General features: G+C 32.1%; 1 protein-coding gene across 2 annotated transcripts in view; it reads left to right on the top strand.

Annotated features, from left to right (window-relative positions):
- LOC127730585 (sperm-associated antigen 1-like) overlaps positions 1-19,117 on the top strand; it is a 67,053-nt gene that overhangs the window by 32,343 nt on the left and 15,593 nt on the right. For both annotated transcript variants that reach the window (XM_052239043.1, XM_052239044.1), the window contains exons 12-17: positions 2,785-3,577; positions 6,690-6,864; positions 8,297-8,377; positions 9,492-9,783; positions 10,190-10,297; positions 10,687-10,776. In XM_052239043.1, the coding sequence (XP_052095003.1) occupies positions 2,785-3,577; positions 6,690-6,864; positions 8,297-8,377; positions 9,492-9,783; positions 10,190-10,297; positions 10,687-10,776 (1,539 nt within the window). The remainder of the gene's footprint in view (positions 1-2,784; positions 3,578-6,689; positions 6,865-8,296; positions 8,378-9,491; positions 9,784-10,189; positions 10,298-10,686; positions 10,777-19,117) is intronic.

The following is a 19,117-nucleotide window of genomic DNA, read 5'->3' as shown; positions in this document are numbered from 1 at the left end:
ATATCAGTTCTCTAACTTTATTTTGCCTCAACCAAATGTTATGAAACTTATACACAATGCTTATTACCACAAACCACAGATCAAGTTTGAAATTGGGTGGTGTCACTTTTACCATCCTTGAGTAATGCCCCTTTATAAATGGAAAAATTGCTAAATCTGTCGTTTCCGTTCTCTAACTTTAGTTTGCCTCAACCAATTGTTATGAAACTTATACACAATGCTTATACATATAATCACAAAATGGTTTTAACTACGTGAATCCTGCATCTGTATGTGGAAGTTGACTTATGTATATTTAAAAGCGAGGGCATCTGTGGCCCATAGACACATTCCCCATTTATTTCTGAATTATCTGCTGACAGGCGAGACATATCTCTGTGTCAACAATTTATTTTATCATGTTATCAATAGAAATCCTGAGGATTAATTTTATTTTTCAGACCAAGACTGCAAAAGGATGCTTCTTATTTCACATACTTCATTTTTCACATACTTCTTCTTAGTTCAAATACTACTTCTTTGTTCACATTTCCCAAAGTGCCACATGAACAATTGTTATCACTTTCCATCTATTGTCTGCTAACTTCAACAAAATAATTGTGAAGACAGTTTTACTTTTTGAACAGAACTTGGTCACAGTTAAATTATTGATGTTTTGACCTCGACTAAGTTTTGACGTCCATATCTACACTCATATAACTTGACATAAGGATACATCTTTATGAATAAAGCAGCATCCCACAAAAAGTACGTCAATGTGACCTATATTTTATGCTACTATTACTTGACTAAAAAGTTTACTTCAAAGTTCAGATCTCTGTTACTAAGTGAGCTTCAGTCATAGAAACTTGATGTAAGGATGCATCATGGGGAGACTCCACAAGAAGTCATTCACTCAAACCTATGTCCTCTTATAAAAAGTAGAGTCATTCTTAATTTTGTAGTCACTAGTAGAAACTGCTGACTTATTATGAGGACCTGAGTTCACCCTTAGTTTTTTATTGACCCCTTCTCCCTCTTTTTACCTTTCAGTTCATTTCCTAGATGACCTTTCAAATATATAATTTTGTTGATTCATATTGGGTTTAAACCTTAAATTCATTTTTATGATACTTATTTGCTTATATTTCAGTCCTTTTTTATACACCCATTTATGGGACGTATTATGGTATACTGTTGACCGTCTGTCTGTCAGTCTGTCCATCGTCAACATGTCGGACATTAACTCAAAAATGCTTTAACCAATATGCATGAAACTTTGGTGAATTGTTTATATCTATTGACGTGAGCTCCCTTTCGTTTTTTATAAATTTGGGATTTACCGTTTCCGAGTTTTGGGGTTTTATTAATTAAAAAAGGGGGGATTTTCCAGTTTGTGGACAATAACTCAAAAACAATTTCACCAATTTGCAAGAAACTTTGGTGCATTGTTTATTTCTATCGACATGAGCTCCATTTTGATTTTTATAAATTTTAGACCATACGTTTCCGATTTATGGGGGTTTTATTCATTACAAAAAGGGGGATTTTCCAGTTTTCAGACAATAACTCAAAAATACTTTCAGCATTTTTTATGAAACTTTGGTGAATTGTTTATATCTATTCAGTATTGATGTAAGCTCCCTTTAGAATTTTATAAATTTTAGATTATACATTTCTGAGTTATGGGGTTTTATTCATTAAAATAGGGGGGATTTTCCAGTTTTTGGACAATAACTCAAAAACAATTTCACCAATTTGCAAGAAACTTTGGTGAATTGTTTATTTCTATCGACATGAGCTCCATTTTGATTTTTTTAAATTTTAGACTACTGTAAATTCAGAAATGATTGCGTGCATTTATTATTGCGATTTTTGAAGAAGTGACAAAAATGCGAGACTAATTATTGCGATTTCAGAAAAACCTGGATACACTTATATGTATCAGATATCAGAATGCGAGTTCTTATTCTTGCGATTATCACCCTCGCATTAATTTCTGAATTAACAATATATGTTTCCGATTTATTGGGTTTTATTCATTACAAAAAGGGGGATTTTCCAGTTTTCGGACAATAACTCAAAAATGCTTTCTGCATTTTTTATAAAACTTTGGTAAATTGTTTATATCTATTGTTGTAAGCTCCCTTTTGATTTTTATAAATTTAAGATTTTACGTTTCCGAGTTATAAGATTTTATTCATAAAAAATGGTTGATTTTCAAGTTTTTGGACAATATCATTAAAGTGCTAAGAGCAGTTTTCATTAAACTTTGATGACTGATTTATATCTATTAAGATAACCTCCCTTTAGTTTTTTTTATAAATTTCTGATATAACATTGAGAAGTTATTGTTTGTTTATAGTCTGACAACAGATTTACTAAGTATTGCGCAACAGCACAGTGTATTGCACAACAGCAAGAAATCTTTAATTGAATATAAATTCAATTCATATAACCAATTTCAAGTTCTTTGACTACATTTATTCAGAAACCTATAATATGTCAAATATTTAATTACAATCCAAATTCAGACCTGTATCAAGCTTGAATAGTGTGTCCATTTTTGCCCAAACTGTTCAGGGTTGGACCTCTGCAGGCGTATCCAGCTGCGCTCAACGAAGCAGTTTATTGACACTGAAGTTCATTTCGATGTAGATAAATGTGGGTTTTTTTGTCTTGCCTGCTACTGTATTATATACCCTTAATCCAATATCAGCTTTCATAAAGAAAAATATAGTAACAAAACTATTAATAAGGGGTATCTTTTTATTTAAAAAGAGATAATTTTTTTTTTTATGATAGGATCTTATTGAAGAGTTAGCTGCTGAAGAAAGGAAACATGAGGAAGAAAAGAGGAAAAGAAAGGAGAAGGGAAGAAGAATGGTGATAGAAGAAGTTGATGAAGAATCTGATGATGAGATTGTTGTTGATAAGACACCAAAAGAGGGCCAAAAAATAGTCAATGGTTGTTCAGATGATGGTCAAAAGTCAAAAATACCGGAAATTATAAAAGAAAAGTCAGACAATAAGAAACCAGTGGAAAGTAAAAATAGCATTAAAAGTGAAAGTAAGCAAGATGTTTACAAGCATGGTAAGGTTGATGAAAATGGACACAACAAACTCAAAGAAAGTACATTTGTTAAAAATACTGATAAAAATATTTGGAAAGAAGAAGATATTGTAGAAACTTCAGCTGTGTCTGAAACAAATAAAATACAAAATGAAAGTGGACTTCCTAAAAATACCAGACAAGGAAGTAATAGTCAAAGTGAAAATAAACTGGATTTTCCCCTAACAAGAGAACAGAACACAGAACGCTCAGCTGATAGCAGTGAAAGTAAATCAGAAATGGGAGAGACTAAGGAAAAGGAAAAAGAATCCAGTGACAGTGGGAAAAATAGGAATTCAGAAACTGTTAAAACAGAAGAGACTGTAACTAATGGACATGTAGTTACAGAAAGACCTAAATTTGTACAAGGACCTTTATCCCGAAGTGTGGCAGAACTGAGGGAGTCAGGAAATAATTTTTTCCGTACAGGTCAATATGGGGATGCTATTCTTAAATACAATGTGGCCATTCAAAAAATGGAAAAAGGTAAGAACTGTGACCTTTTCAGAATTAAACATTTGTAATGATTACTTCCCTTGGACTTAGATTATGAAAATTGTCAATCATACTTAACTTATATCAGCATGAAGTCTCTTTATACATGTTATAGAACTGTTTTAATATTTTCCAGACAGATTGTGATATGTCATTCATTTTTTTTCCAAAATTTTGAGATGTTTTAGTAATTAAAGAAAAAGCATTATTTTACCTTATTCTATAAAAATGGTTTTAAATATCATTCAGTTTAAATGGCTATCAGAGGAAGTTAAAGAATCTTTGATACAGTTAAATATTTAATGACTCAGCATATCTGAATCTATTAGATACACCCATGAGGGCGTTAGCCTGAATGGGTGTATCTAATTTACACCAAGATATTATTGTCAATGCAAAATGATGGTTTTCAATAATTTAGGGGTGGGTCTTTCAGCGATTTGACCATATGCTATTGAAAAGCACGATAAATGCAGGGTATCAAATTTCATTCAATGACATCTTGGTGTAAATGTGTATACAGCAGTTGTTATTAGTTATTTGTAAATGGTAATTTAGATATTTTACAAGAAAATAGAGAATTTTGTTTCCCCTACCAATAAGTGAACTCCGAGGTGATATTTCCAAATTTTTAAGAGGAGATTTTACTACTAAAGAGAATCCCAACTTTAACAGCTGTTGTTTGTGTTGGATTAGAGATGACTCATGAAACATAAATTATCCTTTAACATGTTTAAAACTTTGCCAATATATAATATTTTGCATAAAATGCTTCATTTTATTAACAAAACTAACTTCATATAAAAGGTTAACACTACACAAATGTTCTGCTTGTTTGTATGCCCTGTTTACTTTTATTTTGATATACGATTAACAGCATGAGTGGTAGTTGAACTTTGGTTGAATGTTTATAAACTTTAATATAGGGATAAAATTGAGAATGAAAATTGGGAATGTGTCAAAGAGACAACAACCCGACCATAGAGCAGACAACAGCCGAAGGCCACTAATGGGTCTTCAATGCAGCGAGAAACTCCCGCCAGGGATGGGGTAATCGTAATCTGTAATCGTAATCGATTGTAATTGATTACATTTTTTCCAGTAATCGACAGTAATCTGTAATCGAAGACATTTTTGATTACATGTAATCGTAATTTAATCGATTACAGCAAAAACCATGATGTAATCATCGATTACTTTCGATTACATTTCGATTACTTTAGTAAAATAGTTTGATGAAATATAACCTATTTTAAATGAAAACGTGTATGTATTCATCACTTTGAAGTACTGATATGACTTAAGAGTTTATCAACTGCCTTTATATTTCTATCTATTGTCTCAAGCTGCATTATGATCAACCAGATCCCCTACCATAATTTACTTTATATCTAGCTTTTGAAACAAAAATGTGCTTGTCAATAAGTCAACACCTTTTATATTAAAATAAGAAAATAGATTTGAAATAAGAAAATAGATTTAAAATAAGGAATGTGTCTTAAGTTAAGTTCTGTACTTCCTTAAAGTAGTAAGCTTATTTGTATTAAATTTCCTAAAAGCATAATTTTCAATAAGATTTAAGCTTAGAAAAGATAAACAGTTGATTTCTTATAATGTTATGATATACATGTATATAAAAAATAAGTACACAAAATCCTTTTAACAATGAACCAATGCCTATGCATTGAAATTCTTTTCAGAAAAAGATACATGTATCCCTCGTTGACACTATAAATATATACTGTTTATAATTTTATCATAGAATAAAAAAATCTTAACAAACTTCTTGTCTTTACTAATCAGATGATCAAAGTCTTCTAATCACTATATAAGACACATACTTTGTTTTTATTTCAATTACTGTTTGTCTATTTAAGATGGAGATTTACATTATTTTGCCCCAGGTAATAAATTGTACTCCATTGGCAGTTTTATAACCTATAATTAAGGTGGTTTTCCAACAAAAGGATTAAATCATGTCTGTCATTATAATTATAAATTTTGATCCTTAAAATTAGCTGAACTAATTAATAATTCTACTTTTTTATATTTTCTTCAGAGAAAACTTCCAACATTGTAAATAACTATACCTGCTTTAAATGAATAAAAACAAAAAAGCTAACTTAAGTCAGTACGAAAGTAAAATTATTGAAAAAAACCTTAAACATATATATAAGTGATTGATGGAATGCAATGTCATCTCTAATTCATGTTGAAAGTCAAATTTCAAGATTTTTTTAATAATTCTGATCCTCAGTAAGAGATTCCATCTAGATAACAACTGTCAACTTATAATTTGGAAACAATGATTTAAATGCTGTTTTTTTGGTAAAGTTCTAGATATCTACTATACAAACGTTGATCAATATAATAGTGTTTAACTTACTTTATTTTTTTTTTAAATTTTGAAGCATGTAATTGACAGTAATCGAAAAGTAATGTAATTACTTTTGATAAAGTAATCGATTGCAATCGATTACATACAAAAATCTGAGTAATCGATTATTAATCGATTGCACAAAATACCTTCATGTAATCGATTATTAATCGATTACATTTGTCAGTAATCGTGCCCATCCCTGACTCCCGCACCCGGAGGCGTCCTTCAGCTGGCCCCTAAACAAATATGTATACTAATTCAGTAATAATGGACGTCATACTAAACTCCAAATTATACACAAGAAACTAAAATTAAAAATGATACAAGACTAACAAAGGCCAGATGTATATTTTATCTGCTTAACTCCAGCAGTTTTCAAGTTAGATTTGTTTTATAATTACCAGAATGTTTGAATGCATATGATGTGTGTTCGCTTTGTCAGGAGGATTTTTTTAACTATGGATGTGTACCTGACCATGTCCAGAATCAACTGTTTCCTTTTGATACATATTTGGGCATCATGTATGTCTTACTGAGAAAAAAATACTTGCAGGACAACAGCAAAAAAAGATTCACACATTAAAATTCTATGCCCAAGGCTTTATGGGCATGCTTTCTCTAGTTCTTTTGAATACACACTCTTTATATAAAATATTGTATCTGACAAATGTTTTCATTATTTCCTAAAATCAAGTTTTTAAGAACTTTTTTTTTAAATTGCAGAGAAGACTGATCAGAGAGTTAATATCTCTCTCATATACAGTAACAGAGCAGCTTGTTATCTGAAGACAGGGGACTGCCCACATGCTATTAAAGATTGTACAACAGCATTAGATCTGGTGCCACACTCAATCAAACCTCTGCTTAGAAGAGCCAATGCATATGAAGTGTTGGAAAGGTAAACCAGTGTAACCTGTTTTCTGATTAAAAATCTATTAATTACCAATAAATAATTTCAAGTAAAAAAATAACAACATAAAAACAGGATTGAACATTTTTAGTTGTCTGATTTTAGGTATTGGCATCATTCCATAGAAAGATTTTTAGTCCACCTTTCCAAAAATGGCTTTAATTTATCACATTGTCATCAACACTTTTGAAAGTACTGGGCCAATTTAAGAACTTGACAGGAATAGTGTATAGATGGTCTATTAAAACAGAAAACAAGGCCAACAAAGCAAAATGTTGTTAATCGTTGCAGATATGTTGATTTGGAGACCATTTTCAAGCATCTTTTATGTCATGCTGATTATATGACATATTTGGCAGGAAAGGTGCCACAAAAATGTCCTTTCAAATCTATTAAAATACTATACATTTTTTTTTGCTAAAAACAACATGGAAATCCCAACCAACCTTGGCATTCTTTTCAATAAGATAGAAAACATGGCTGTCAGAGTCAATTCTTGATTCTTATTGGTCAATTATTTTAATTTCTTCTGAAATTTATTGCAAATCCATTGCATTAAATGGAAATTACTTTCAGTGTTTCTGTTAAACTTTTTTGCCAATCTGAACTATTGTATGGATTGTATGCATTAAAAATTCTTCAATTCACTTTAATTCATGATCATGATCTTATATATGATAAAACTTGACAACCAGGAGTATTTTTTTATACTCTTTAATATAAAAAGGATAACAGGAAAAACAAAAAAAATTGGACAGTACAACAGTCAACACTAACCACTAATACTAGACATCTCTGGGAAAAAAAAACAGACAAAAAGCTAGATAGCCTGACTTGTACACAATTTCTTTTTACTTAAAGTTATATCAGATACATTTCTTTAAAAAATGTAGTTTTAAGGGGACTCTTAATTTAATTTGTACATTTTTAACAAGACTGCTTTTAGGCTAATAGATTTTCTTTATTTCAACATTAATAAAATTTTGTTCATTTTAAACTTCCAAAGAAGTGGGGGAGCTTCAGTCTTAGTTGTTCAACTACTGTATCACTAGCCTGTCGACACTGAGGTTGTGAGTTCAAACACTGCACGATGCAGGTGCGATTGATTCCAAACTTATTGTCAATTTTCCTGCTGAAGTTCGTGGTTCTCTCCAGCATTCTGGCTTCCTCCACCAATAAAAACAAAGTTGTGGTTGTGATTTCTGAAACAAACATGTTTGAGACTGAGAAATTAAAACTACTAAATTTCTCAATATTCAAATGATTGAAAGTTGTATGTTAATCAATGTTAATGATCTGAAATTTAATGTAATAAATTTGTAGATTTTTAAAGGGGTTAACCACAGTAGCCAACAACATGTCTTCTATGCAAAAATAGTTTTACATTATACAAAAATCATGTAAAATGTTTGTTTTTTAGGTATCGACCAGCTTATGCAGATTATAAACATGTTTTAAGTATAGACTCGTCGGTGGACATGGCACTTCAGGGATCTGCCAGGTTTGTTGCACCTGTTGTTGATAAGTTTAGTATTTAATCAGTGTTGTAATTATGAGAAAAAATATCAAATTTGATGTCGCCTTTAAGTATTAAACTGCCAAGAGTAGAGAAATATTATATTGCACAAGGTTCTGTTGTGTTGAAGCTTTTTATCTTTAAAAATTTCCAAGGTATAAGGATATGCTTAAAGCATATTATTGTTTTTCGCCGATACATACTTTATTAGCCAATTGATTGAATTTTCATCAACAGGGGTTTTGTTTAATCTCAGTTCTCCATCGGTCAAAATTCATGTAAGTCAATTATAACTTCAATTTTCTTGCTTTCCTCTGAATTTCTTATTGTGACATCATATAAAAAGGTGACCATATCTGATAGCATCACATATAAAGAACACATCTTTTTGCAGATCATTGAAAAAGAAAGATAAAGTTTGTCTGTATATTGTCTTAAAATCATTTGAGAAACAGATTCCACTACAGAATCTTGTGCAATATAATATTTCTCTACTCTTGGCAGTTTAATATTTAAAACTTTAACTGTCTTTAGTGAAGAAATATTGTATTGCACTACATGCAATGGTAGAATCTATATGTACTCCAGCCTTTTTAGATTTACTTCAAAACTCCCAAATTGACATGCTTTATCCAGATTGAATTTGAACCAGACTCCATTTCAGCCCAAAACTTGTCTGTGTTTTGCTTGAATAAATGATGATATGAGGAATTTCTGAGCAATAAATATACAATGTACATATATTGTTTTTATCCTGAAATTTACACCCAACACTTGAAACTTTAGTTGTTAAAATCTAAATCAGTCTCTAATTTTTCAAAGAAATCGACATAGTTTAAAAGCAGACCGCGAAGAGGACCCCAAAATGAACTGGTACGCAAAAAGTAATATCCACATTACCGCTTGCTCAACATGGAAGAGGGGTAACAAGAGACTTTATTTGTACAAGTACAAATAAAGCAAAAATTTATTTGTGTACCTGTTATTTGTACAATAGTTGGCTGATTGCAGGATAAATGTTGTTATAATATCATGCAAGTATTATTTGCAATTGTCTTGCATAACTTTGAGAACTGTATTACTTATTTTGATTATGAAGGTGTTCAAAACATTTGATAGAAGTTGATGGTTCAAAATGGAGAGAAAAATTACCCAGGGTTTCTTCTGTTCAATCATGGGAAATTCCAGAAATAGTAGACAGTTCAGTACCAATCACTGCACCATCTCAACGTATCAACACATCTGTCACATCATCAGCATCTAGTCAGCCAATCAACAACAGTGTTCCATCTTCATCACAAAGTGTTAAAACAGCAGAAAAGGTGAAAGATAAATCACCAGAAGAGAAATTTGATGAACTAAAGACAGAGGGTAATTCATTTGTCCAAAAGGTAATTTTATACAAGGAAAAGATTTTTAGGATACCATTATGAGATTAAATTAACTTTCAAGTCGAACTCATATTAGGCAAATGAATACAAAGCCACTTATTTATCATATATGAATAAATCTAGAAGTCTATTTGGTCACCAGGAGTATTACATATTTAAATCATTATCTGATTCAAGATGATGTCAACTGATATAAAATGGGCATACATGATTATCAATCAAAATAATGATATTTTACTCATGTATTTCCATTGAAAATTACTCTTTACTTCTATGCTAGATGCTGATGCCAGTCATTTCATTAGTTCAAGCTTAGTGAAGTTGATTCCATTAAAACAAACATATAACAGATAAGTTCAGAATACATAAATAATTGTAGTTTATTACAATTTGTTTTATTTTCAAGGGTGAATACCAGAAAGCAGTGTCATGTTACACAAAATGTATTGAGATTTTACCAGAAAAGGTTGTCAGTTTCACAAACAGATCTCTGTGTTATCTAAAACTTCAAAAGGTAGGTTTTAAAAGTTGTTAATCGTTAGTCGTTTTACAGTTGAGAAATGCAAACCTTTATGTGAATATATATGTTAAAATTAATTTTATAAAAACATAATAATTAACATTAAGCAAATGAATATAACATTGGAAAATTTCAAGTATTTTTTACCTGTGTAACTGTGTTGCCCCAACTGCGAAAGCAAGTCTAGTAAATGCTGTACACAGTCTGTCCGTCCGTACGAAAAACCTTATCAATAAAAGGCAAGAAGTATTTGCTCTGTAGAATGTAAAATGTACAGCTATCTCATAGGGTTTACTTGACCTTTATTGTTTTTATTTTGAGTTGAGTTTTAATTGATAGGATAGTTCCTGTGGCTTTACATGGATCAGATATTTATTTTTTAGCCTACAGAAGCAGAAACAGATTGTTCAACAGCATTGTCACTTGATAAAGATAATGTGAAAGCTTTGTTTAGGAGAGCTCAGGCTAGAAAGGTAGGATACTGGAAGTAGCTAAACAAGAACTTCAATTTTTAGAAAGTGCATGAATAAGAAGAATAAGAATAAGAATAAGAATATTTATTGAATCCAATTAAAGGGCCCTTTTTCGAGCATATACATATATATAAATTGCGGTTTTTATCCAACGCAATCATAGGTTTAAACGTTGTTTTCAATTTAGACTTGTTTATATTTTTTCGTTTGGGCTCGTATTATATTTGCCTTCAGTTTATATGATCCGTTCATCCTATTTCGACTCTTTCAAAATTCAAGAGTCTATCCTAAATTGAGGTAAATTATATGGCCTTCCAAATACCGTTTCGATTCCTAACATCACTGAAGAGACATTAATTGTCGAAATCCGGATATGGTAGACAATTTTTTGCACCTCATGTTTGCGGTAAACCATCTTTTCCGCACGTTTATTGTTTTCTGTTTGGTTATAAATTATTATAAGATCCATTTTGTTACATCTGGTGATCCGTTTATTTGGCAATCGCCAATGTCAGTCAGCAGGGTTTAAGAACATCAGTTGTTCGACCTGCTAGTCAAATGCGTTTTGTTAAAATATATTTTTTCACTTTTTTGGTCTTTTGGAAAATGTTGTTTGTGCTGTATTTAGACCCCTCTGCCAAGAAATTTGTTTTGCATGCACACGTATAAAAATTGCGGTTTTTATCCAACGCAATCATAGGTTTGAACGTTGTTTTCAATTTAGACTTGTTTATATTTTTTCGTTTGGGCTTGTATTATATTTGCCTTCAGGTTTATATGATCCATTCATCCTATTTCGACTCTTTCAAAATTCAAGAGTCTATCCTAAATTGAGGTAAATTATATGGCCTTCCAAATACCGTTTTGATTCCTAACATCACTGAAGAGACATTAATTGTTGAAATCCGGATATGGTGTACAAATTTTTGCACCTCATGTTTGCGGTATACCATCTTTTCCGCAAGTTTATTGTTTTCTGTTTGGTTATAAATTATTATAAGATCCATTTTGTTACATCTGGTGATCCGTTTATTTGGCAATCGCCAATGTCAGTCAGCAGGGTTTAAAAACATCAGTTGTTCGACCTGCTAGTCAAATGCGTTTTGTTAAAATATACTTTTTCACTTTTTTGGTCTTTTGGATTAATGTTGTTTGTGCTGTATTTAGACCCCTCTACCAAGAAATTTGTTTTGCATGCACACGTGTAAAAATTGCGGTTTTTATCCAACGCAATCATAGGTTTGAATGTTGTTTTCAATTTAGACTTGTTTATATTTTTTCGTTTGGGCTTGTATTATATTTGCCTTCGGGTTATATGATCCGTTCATCCTATTTCGACTCTTCAAAATTCAAGAGTCTATCCTTAATTTAGGTAAATTATATGGCCTTCCAAATACCGTTTCGATTCCTAACATCACTGAAGAGACATTAATTGTCAAAATCCGGTTATGGTGTACAAATTTTTGCACCTCATGTTTGCGGTATACCATTTTTTCTGCACGTTTATTGTTTTCTGTTTGGTTATAAATTATTATAAGATCCATTTTGTTACATCTGGTGATCTGTTTATTTGGCAATCGCCAATGTCAGTCAGCAGGGTTTAAGAACATCAGTTGTTCGACCTGTTAGTCAAATGCTTTTTGTTAAAATATACTTTTTCACTTTTTTGGTCTTTTGGAAAATGTTGTTTGTGCTGTATTTAGACCCCTCTGCCAAGAAATTTGTTTTGCATGCACACGTATAAAAATTGCGGTTTTTATCCAACGCAATCATAGGTTTGAACGTTGTTTTCAATTTAGACTTGTTTATATTTTTTCGTTTGGGCTTGTATTATATTTGCCTTCAGGTTTATATGATCCATTCATCCTATTTCGACTCTTTCAAAATTCAAGAGTCTATCCTAAATTGAGGTAAATTATATGGCCTTCCAAATACCGTTTTGATTCCTAACATCACTGAAGAGACATTAATTGTTGAAATCCGGATAGGGTGTACAAATTTTTGCACCTCATGTTTGCGGTATACCATCTTCTCCGCAAGTTTATTGTTTTCTGTTTGGTTATAAATTATTATAAGATCCATTTTGTTACATCTGGTGATCCGTTTATTTGGCAATCGCCAATGTCAGTCAGCAGGGTTTAAAAACATCAGTTGTTCGACCTGCTAGTCAAATGCGTTTTGTTAAAATATACTTTTTCACTTTTTTGGTCTTTTGGATTAATGTTGTTTGTGCTGTATTTAGACCCCTCTACCAAGAAATTTGTTTTGCATGCACACGTATAAAAATTGCGGTTTTTATCCAACGCAATCATAGGTTTGAATGTTGTTTTCAATTTAGACTTGTTTATATTTTTTCGTTTGGGCTTGTATTATATTTGCCTTCGGGTTATATGATCCGTTCATCCTATTTTGACTCTTCAAAATTCAAGAGTCTATCCTTAATTGAGGTAAATTATATGGCCTTCCAAATACCATTTCGATTCCTAACATCACTGAAGACACATTAATTGTCAAAATCCGGATATGGTGTACAAATTTTTGCACCTCATGTTTGCTGTATACCATTTTTTCCGCACGTTTATTGTTTTCTGTTTGGTTATAAACTATTATAAGATCCATTTTGTTACATCTGGTGATCCGTTTATTTGGCAATCGCCAATGTCAGTCAGCAGGGTTTAAGAACATCAGTTGTTCGACCTGCTAGTCAAATGCGTTTTGTTAAAATATACTTTTTCACTTTTTTGGTCTTTTGGAAAATGTTGTTTGTGCTGTATTTAGACCCCTCTGCCAAGAATTTGTTTTGCATGCACACGTATAAAAATTGCAGTTTTTATCCAACGCAATCATAGGTTTGAATGTTGTTTTCAATTCAGACTTGTTAATATTTTTTCGTTTGGGCTTGTATTATATTTGCCTTCAGGTTTATATGATCCGTTCATCCTAATTTGACTCCTCAAAATTCGAGAGTCTATCCTAAATTGAGGTAAATTACATGGCCTTCCAAATACCGTTTCGATTCCTAACATCACTGAAGAGACATTAATTGTCGAAATCCGGATATGGTGTACAAAAATCTTTGCACCTCATGTTTGCTGTATACCATTTTTTCCGCACGTTTATTGTTTTCTGTTTGGTTATAAACTATTATAAGATCCATTTTGTTACATCTGGTGATCCGTTTATTTGGCAATCGCCAATGTCAGTCAGCAGGGTTTAAGAACATCAGTTGTTCGATCTGCTAGTCAAATGCGTTTTGTTAAAATATACTTTTTCACTTTTTTGGTCTTTTGGAAAATGTTGTTTGTGCTGTATTTAGACCCCTCTGCCAAGAATTTGTTTTGCATGCACACGTATAAAAATTGCGGTTTTTATCAAACGCAATCATAGGTTTGAATGTTGTTTTCAATTCAGACTTGTTTATATTTTTTCGTTTGGGCTTGTATTATATTTGCCTTCGGGTTTATATGATCCGTTCATCCTATTTCGACTCTTTCAAAATTCAAGAGTCTTTATTAAATTGAGGTTAATTATATGGCCTTCCAAATACCGTTTCGATTCCTAACATCACTGAAGAGACATTAATTGTCGAAATCCGGATATGGTGTACAAATTTTTGCACCTCATGTTTGCGGTATACCATCTTTTCCGCACGTTTATTGTTTTCTGTTTGGTTATAAATTATTATAAGATCCATTTTGTTACATCTTGTGATCCGTTTATTTGGCAATCGCCAATGGCAGTCAGCAGGGTTTAAGAACATCAGTTGTTCGACCTGCTAGTCAAATGCGTTTTGTTAAAATATACTTTTTCACTTTTTTGGTCTTTTGGAAAATGTTGTTTGTGCTGTATTTAGACCCCTCTGCCAAGAAATTTGTTTTGCATGCACACGTATAAAAATTGCGGTTTTTATCCAACGCAATCATAGGTTTGAATGTTGTTTTCAATTCAGACTTGTTTATATTTTTTCGTTTGGTCTTGTATTATATTTGCCTTCAGGTTTATATGATCCGTTCATCCTAATTTGACTCCTCAAAATTCGAGAGTCTATCCTAAATTGAGGTAAATTACATGGCCTTCCAAATACTGTTTCGATTCCTAACATCACTGAAGAGACATTAATTGTCGAAATCCGGATATGGTGTACAAAAATCTTTGCACCTTTGTTTGTGGTATACCATCTTTGCCGCACGTTTATTGTTTTCTGTTTGGTATTAAATTTTTAATTAAGATCCATTTATTACACCTTGTGATCCGTTTATTTGGCAATTGCCAATGGCAGTCAGCAGGGTTTAAGAACATTTGTTGTTCGACCTGTTAGTCAAATGCGTTTTGTTAAAATATTCTTTTTCACTTTTTTGGTCTTTTGGAAAATGTTGTTTGTGCTGTATTTAGACCCCTCTGCCAAGAAATTTGTTTTGCATGCACACGTATAAAAATTGCAGTTTTTATCCAACGCAATCATAGGTTTGAATGTTGTTTTCAATTCAGACTTGTTAATATTTTTTCGTTTGGGCTTGTATTATATTTGCCTTCAGGTTTATATGATCCGTTCATCCTAATTTGACTCCTCAAAATTCGAGAGTCTATCCTAAATTGAGGTAAATTACATGGCCTTCCAAATACCGTTTCGATTCCTAACATCACTGAAGAGACATTAATTGTCGAAATCCGGATATGGTGTACAAAAATCTTTGCACCTCATGTTTGCTGTATACCATTTTTTCCGCACGTTTATTGTTTTCTGTTTGGTTATAAACTATTATAAGATCCATTTTGTTACATCTGGTGATCCGTTTATTTGGCAATCGCCAATGTCAGTCAGCAGGGTTTAAGAACATCAGTTGTTCGATCTGCTAGTCAAATGCGTTTTGTTAAAATATACTTTTTCACTTTTTTGGTCTTTTGGAAAATGTTGTTTGTGCTGTATTTAGACCCCTCTGCCAAGAATTTGTTTTGCATGCACACGTATAAAAATTGCGGTTTTTATCAAACGCAATCATAGGTTTGAATGTTGTTTTCAATTCAGACTTGTTTATATTTTTTCGTTTGGGCTTGTATTATATTTGCCTTCGGGTTTATATGATCCGTTCATCCTATTTCGACTCTTTCAAAATTCAAGAGTCTTTATTAAATTGAGGTTAATTATATGGCCTTCCAAATACCGTTTCGATTCCTAACATCACTGAAGAGACATTAATTGTCGAAATCCGGATATGGTGTACAAATTTTTGCACCTCATGTTTGCGGTATACCATCTTTTCCGCACGTTTATTGTTTTCTGTTTGGTTATAAATTATTATAAGATCCATTTTGTTACATCTTGTGATCCGTTTATTTGGCAATCGCCAATGGCAGTCAGCAGGGTTTAAGAACATCAGTTGTTCGACCTGCTAGTCAAATGCGTTTTGTTAAAATATACTTTTTCACTTTTTTGGTCTTTTGGAAAATGTTGTTTGTGCTGTATTTAGACCCCTCTGCCAAGAAATTTGTTTTGCATGCACACGTATAAAAATTGCGGTTTTTATCCAACGCAATCATAGGTTTGAATGTTGTTTTCAATTCAGACTTGTTTATATTTTTTCGTTTGGTCTTGTATTATATTTGCCTTCAGGTTTATATGATCCGTTCATCCTAATTTGACTCCTCAAAATTCGAGAGTCTATCCTAAATTGAGGTAAATTACATGGCCTTCCAAATACTGTTTCGATTCCTAACATCACTGAAGAGACATTAATTGTCGAAATCCGGATATGGTGTACAAAAATCTTTGCACCTTTGTTTGTGGTATACCATCTTTGCCGCACGTTTATTGTTTTCTGTTTGGTATTAAATTTTTAATTAAGATCCATTTATTACACCTTGTGATCCGTTTATTTGGCAATTGCCAATGGCAGTCAGCAGGGTTTAAGAACATTTGTTGTTCGACCTGTTAGTCAAATGCGTTTTGTTAAAATATTCTTTTTCACTTTTTTGGTCTTTTGGAAAATGTTGTTTGTGCTGTATTTAGACCCCTCTGCCAAGAAATTTGTTTTGCATGCACACGTATAAAAATTGCAGTTTTTATCCAACGCAATCATAGGTTTGAATGTTGTTTACAATTTAGACTTGTTTATATTTTTTCATTTGGGCTTGTATTATATTTGCCTTCGGGTTTATATGATCCGTTCATCCTATTTCGACTCTTTCAAAATTCAAGAGTCTATCCTTAATTGAGGTAAATTATATGGCCTTCCAAATACCATTTCGATTCCTAACATCACTGAAGACACATTAATTGTCAAAATCCGGATATGGTGTACAAATTTTTGCACCTCATGTTTGCTGTATACCATTTTTTCCGCACGTTTATTGTTTTCTGTTTGGTTATAAACTATTATAAGATCCATTTTGTTACATCTGGTGATCCGTTTATTTGGCAATCGCCAATGTCAGTCAGCAGGGTTTAAGAACATCAGTTGTTCGACCTGCTAGTCAAATGCGTTTTGTTAAAATATACTTTTTCACTTTTTTGGTCTTTTGGAAAATGTTGTTTGTGCTGTATTTAGACCCCTCTGCCAAGAATTTATTTTGCATGCACACGTATAAAAATTGCGTTTTTTATCAAACGCAATCATAGGTTTGAACGTTGTTTTCAATTTAGACTTGTTTATATTTTTTCATTTGGGCTTGTATTATATTTGCCTTCGGGTTTATATGATCCGTTCATCCTATTTCGACTCTTTCAAAATTCAAGAGTCTGTACTAAATTGAGGTTAATTATATGGCCTTCCAAATATCGTTTCGATTCCTAACATCACTGAAGAGACATTAATTGTCGAAATCCGGATATGGTGTACAAATTTTTGCACCTCATGTTTGCGGTATACCATCTTTTCCGCACGTTTATTGTTTTCTGTTTGGTTATAAATTATTATAAGATCCATTTTGTTACATCTTGTGATCCGTTTATTTGGCAATCGCCAATGGCAGTCAGCAGGGTTTAAGAACATCAGTTGTTCGACCTGCTAGTCAAATGCGTTTTGTTAAAATATACTTTTTCACTTTTTTGGTCTTTTGGAAAATGTTGTTTGTGCTGTATTTAGACCCCTCTGCCAAGAAATTTGTTTTGCATGCACACGTATAAAAATTGCGGTTTTTATCCAACGCAATCATAGGTTTGAATGTTGTTTTCAATTCAGACTTGTTTATATTTTTTCGTTTGGGCTTGTATTATATTTGCCTTCAGGTTTATATGATCCGTTCATCCTAATTTGACTCCTCAAAATTCGAGAGTCTATCCTAAATTGAGGTAAATTACATGGCCTTCCAAATACTGTTTTGATTCCTAACATCACTGAAGAGACATTAATTGTCGAAATCCGGATATGGTGTACAAAAATCTTTGCACCTTTGTTTGCGGTATACCATCTTTGCCGCACGTTTATTGTTTTCTGTTTGGTATTAAATTTTTAATTAAGATCCATTTATTACACCTTGTGATCCGTTTATTTGGCAATTGCCAATGGCAGTCAGCAGGGTTTAAGAACATTTGTTGTTCGACCTGTTAGTCAAATGCGTTTTGTTAAAATATTCTTTTTCACTTTTTTGGTCTTTTGGAAAATGTTGTTTGTGCTGTATTTAGACCCCTCTGCCAAGAAATTTGTTTTGCATGCACACGTATAAAAATTGCAGTTTTTATCCAACGCAATCATAGGTTTGAATGTTTTTTACAATTTAGACTTGTTTATATTTTTTCATTTGGGCTTGTATTATATTTGCCTTCGGGTTTATATGATCCGTTCATCCTATTTCGACTCTTTCAAAATTCAAGAGTCTGTACTAAATTGAGGTAAATTATATGGCCTTCCAAACACCGTTTCGATTCCTAACATCACTGAAGAGACATTAATTGTCGAAATCCGGATATGGTGTACAAATTTTTGCACCTCATGTTTGCGGTATACCATCTTTTCCGCACGTTTATTGTTTTCTGTTTGGTTATAAATTATTATAAGATCCATTTTGTTACATCTGGTGATCCGTTTATTTGGCAATCGCCAATGTCAGTCAGCAGGGTTAAAGAACATCAGTTGTTCGACCTGCTAGTCAAATGCGTTTTGTTAAAATATACTTTTTCACTTTTTTGGTCTTTTGGATTTATGTTGTTTGTGCTGTATTTAGACCCCTCTACCAAGAAATTTGTTTTGCATGCACATGTATAAAAATTGCGGTTTTTATCCAACGCAATCATAGGTTTGAATGTTGTTTTCAATTTAGACTTGTTTATATTTTTTCGTTTGGGCTTGTATTATATTTGCCTTCGGGTTATATGATCCGTTCATCCTATTTTGACTCTTCAAAA

This window comes from Mytilus californianus, unplaced genomic scaffold (genome assembly GCF_021869535.1).
Source record: "Mytilus californianus isolate M0D057914Y unplaced genomic scaffold, xbMytCali1.0.p SCAF_2, whole genome shotgun sequence".
NCBI classification, from domain to species: domain Eukaryota; kingdom Metazoa; phylum Mollusca; class Bivalvia; order Mytilida; family Mytilidae; genus Mytilus; species Mytilus californianus.
The sequence above is the reverse complement of the archived record's forward strand: the minus strand, read 5'-3'. Positions and strand labels throughout refer to the sequence as shown.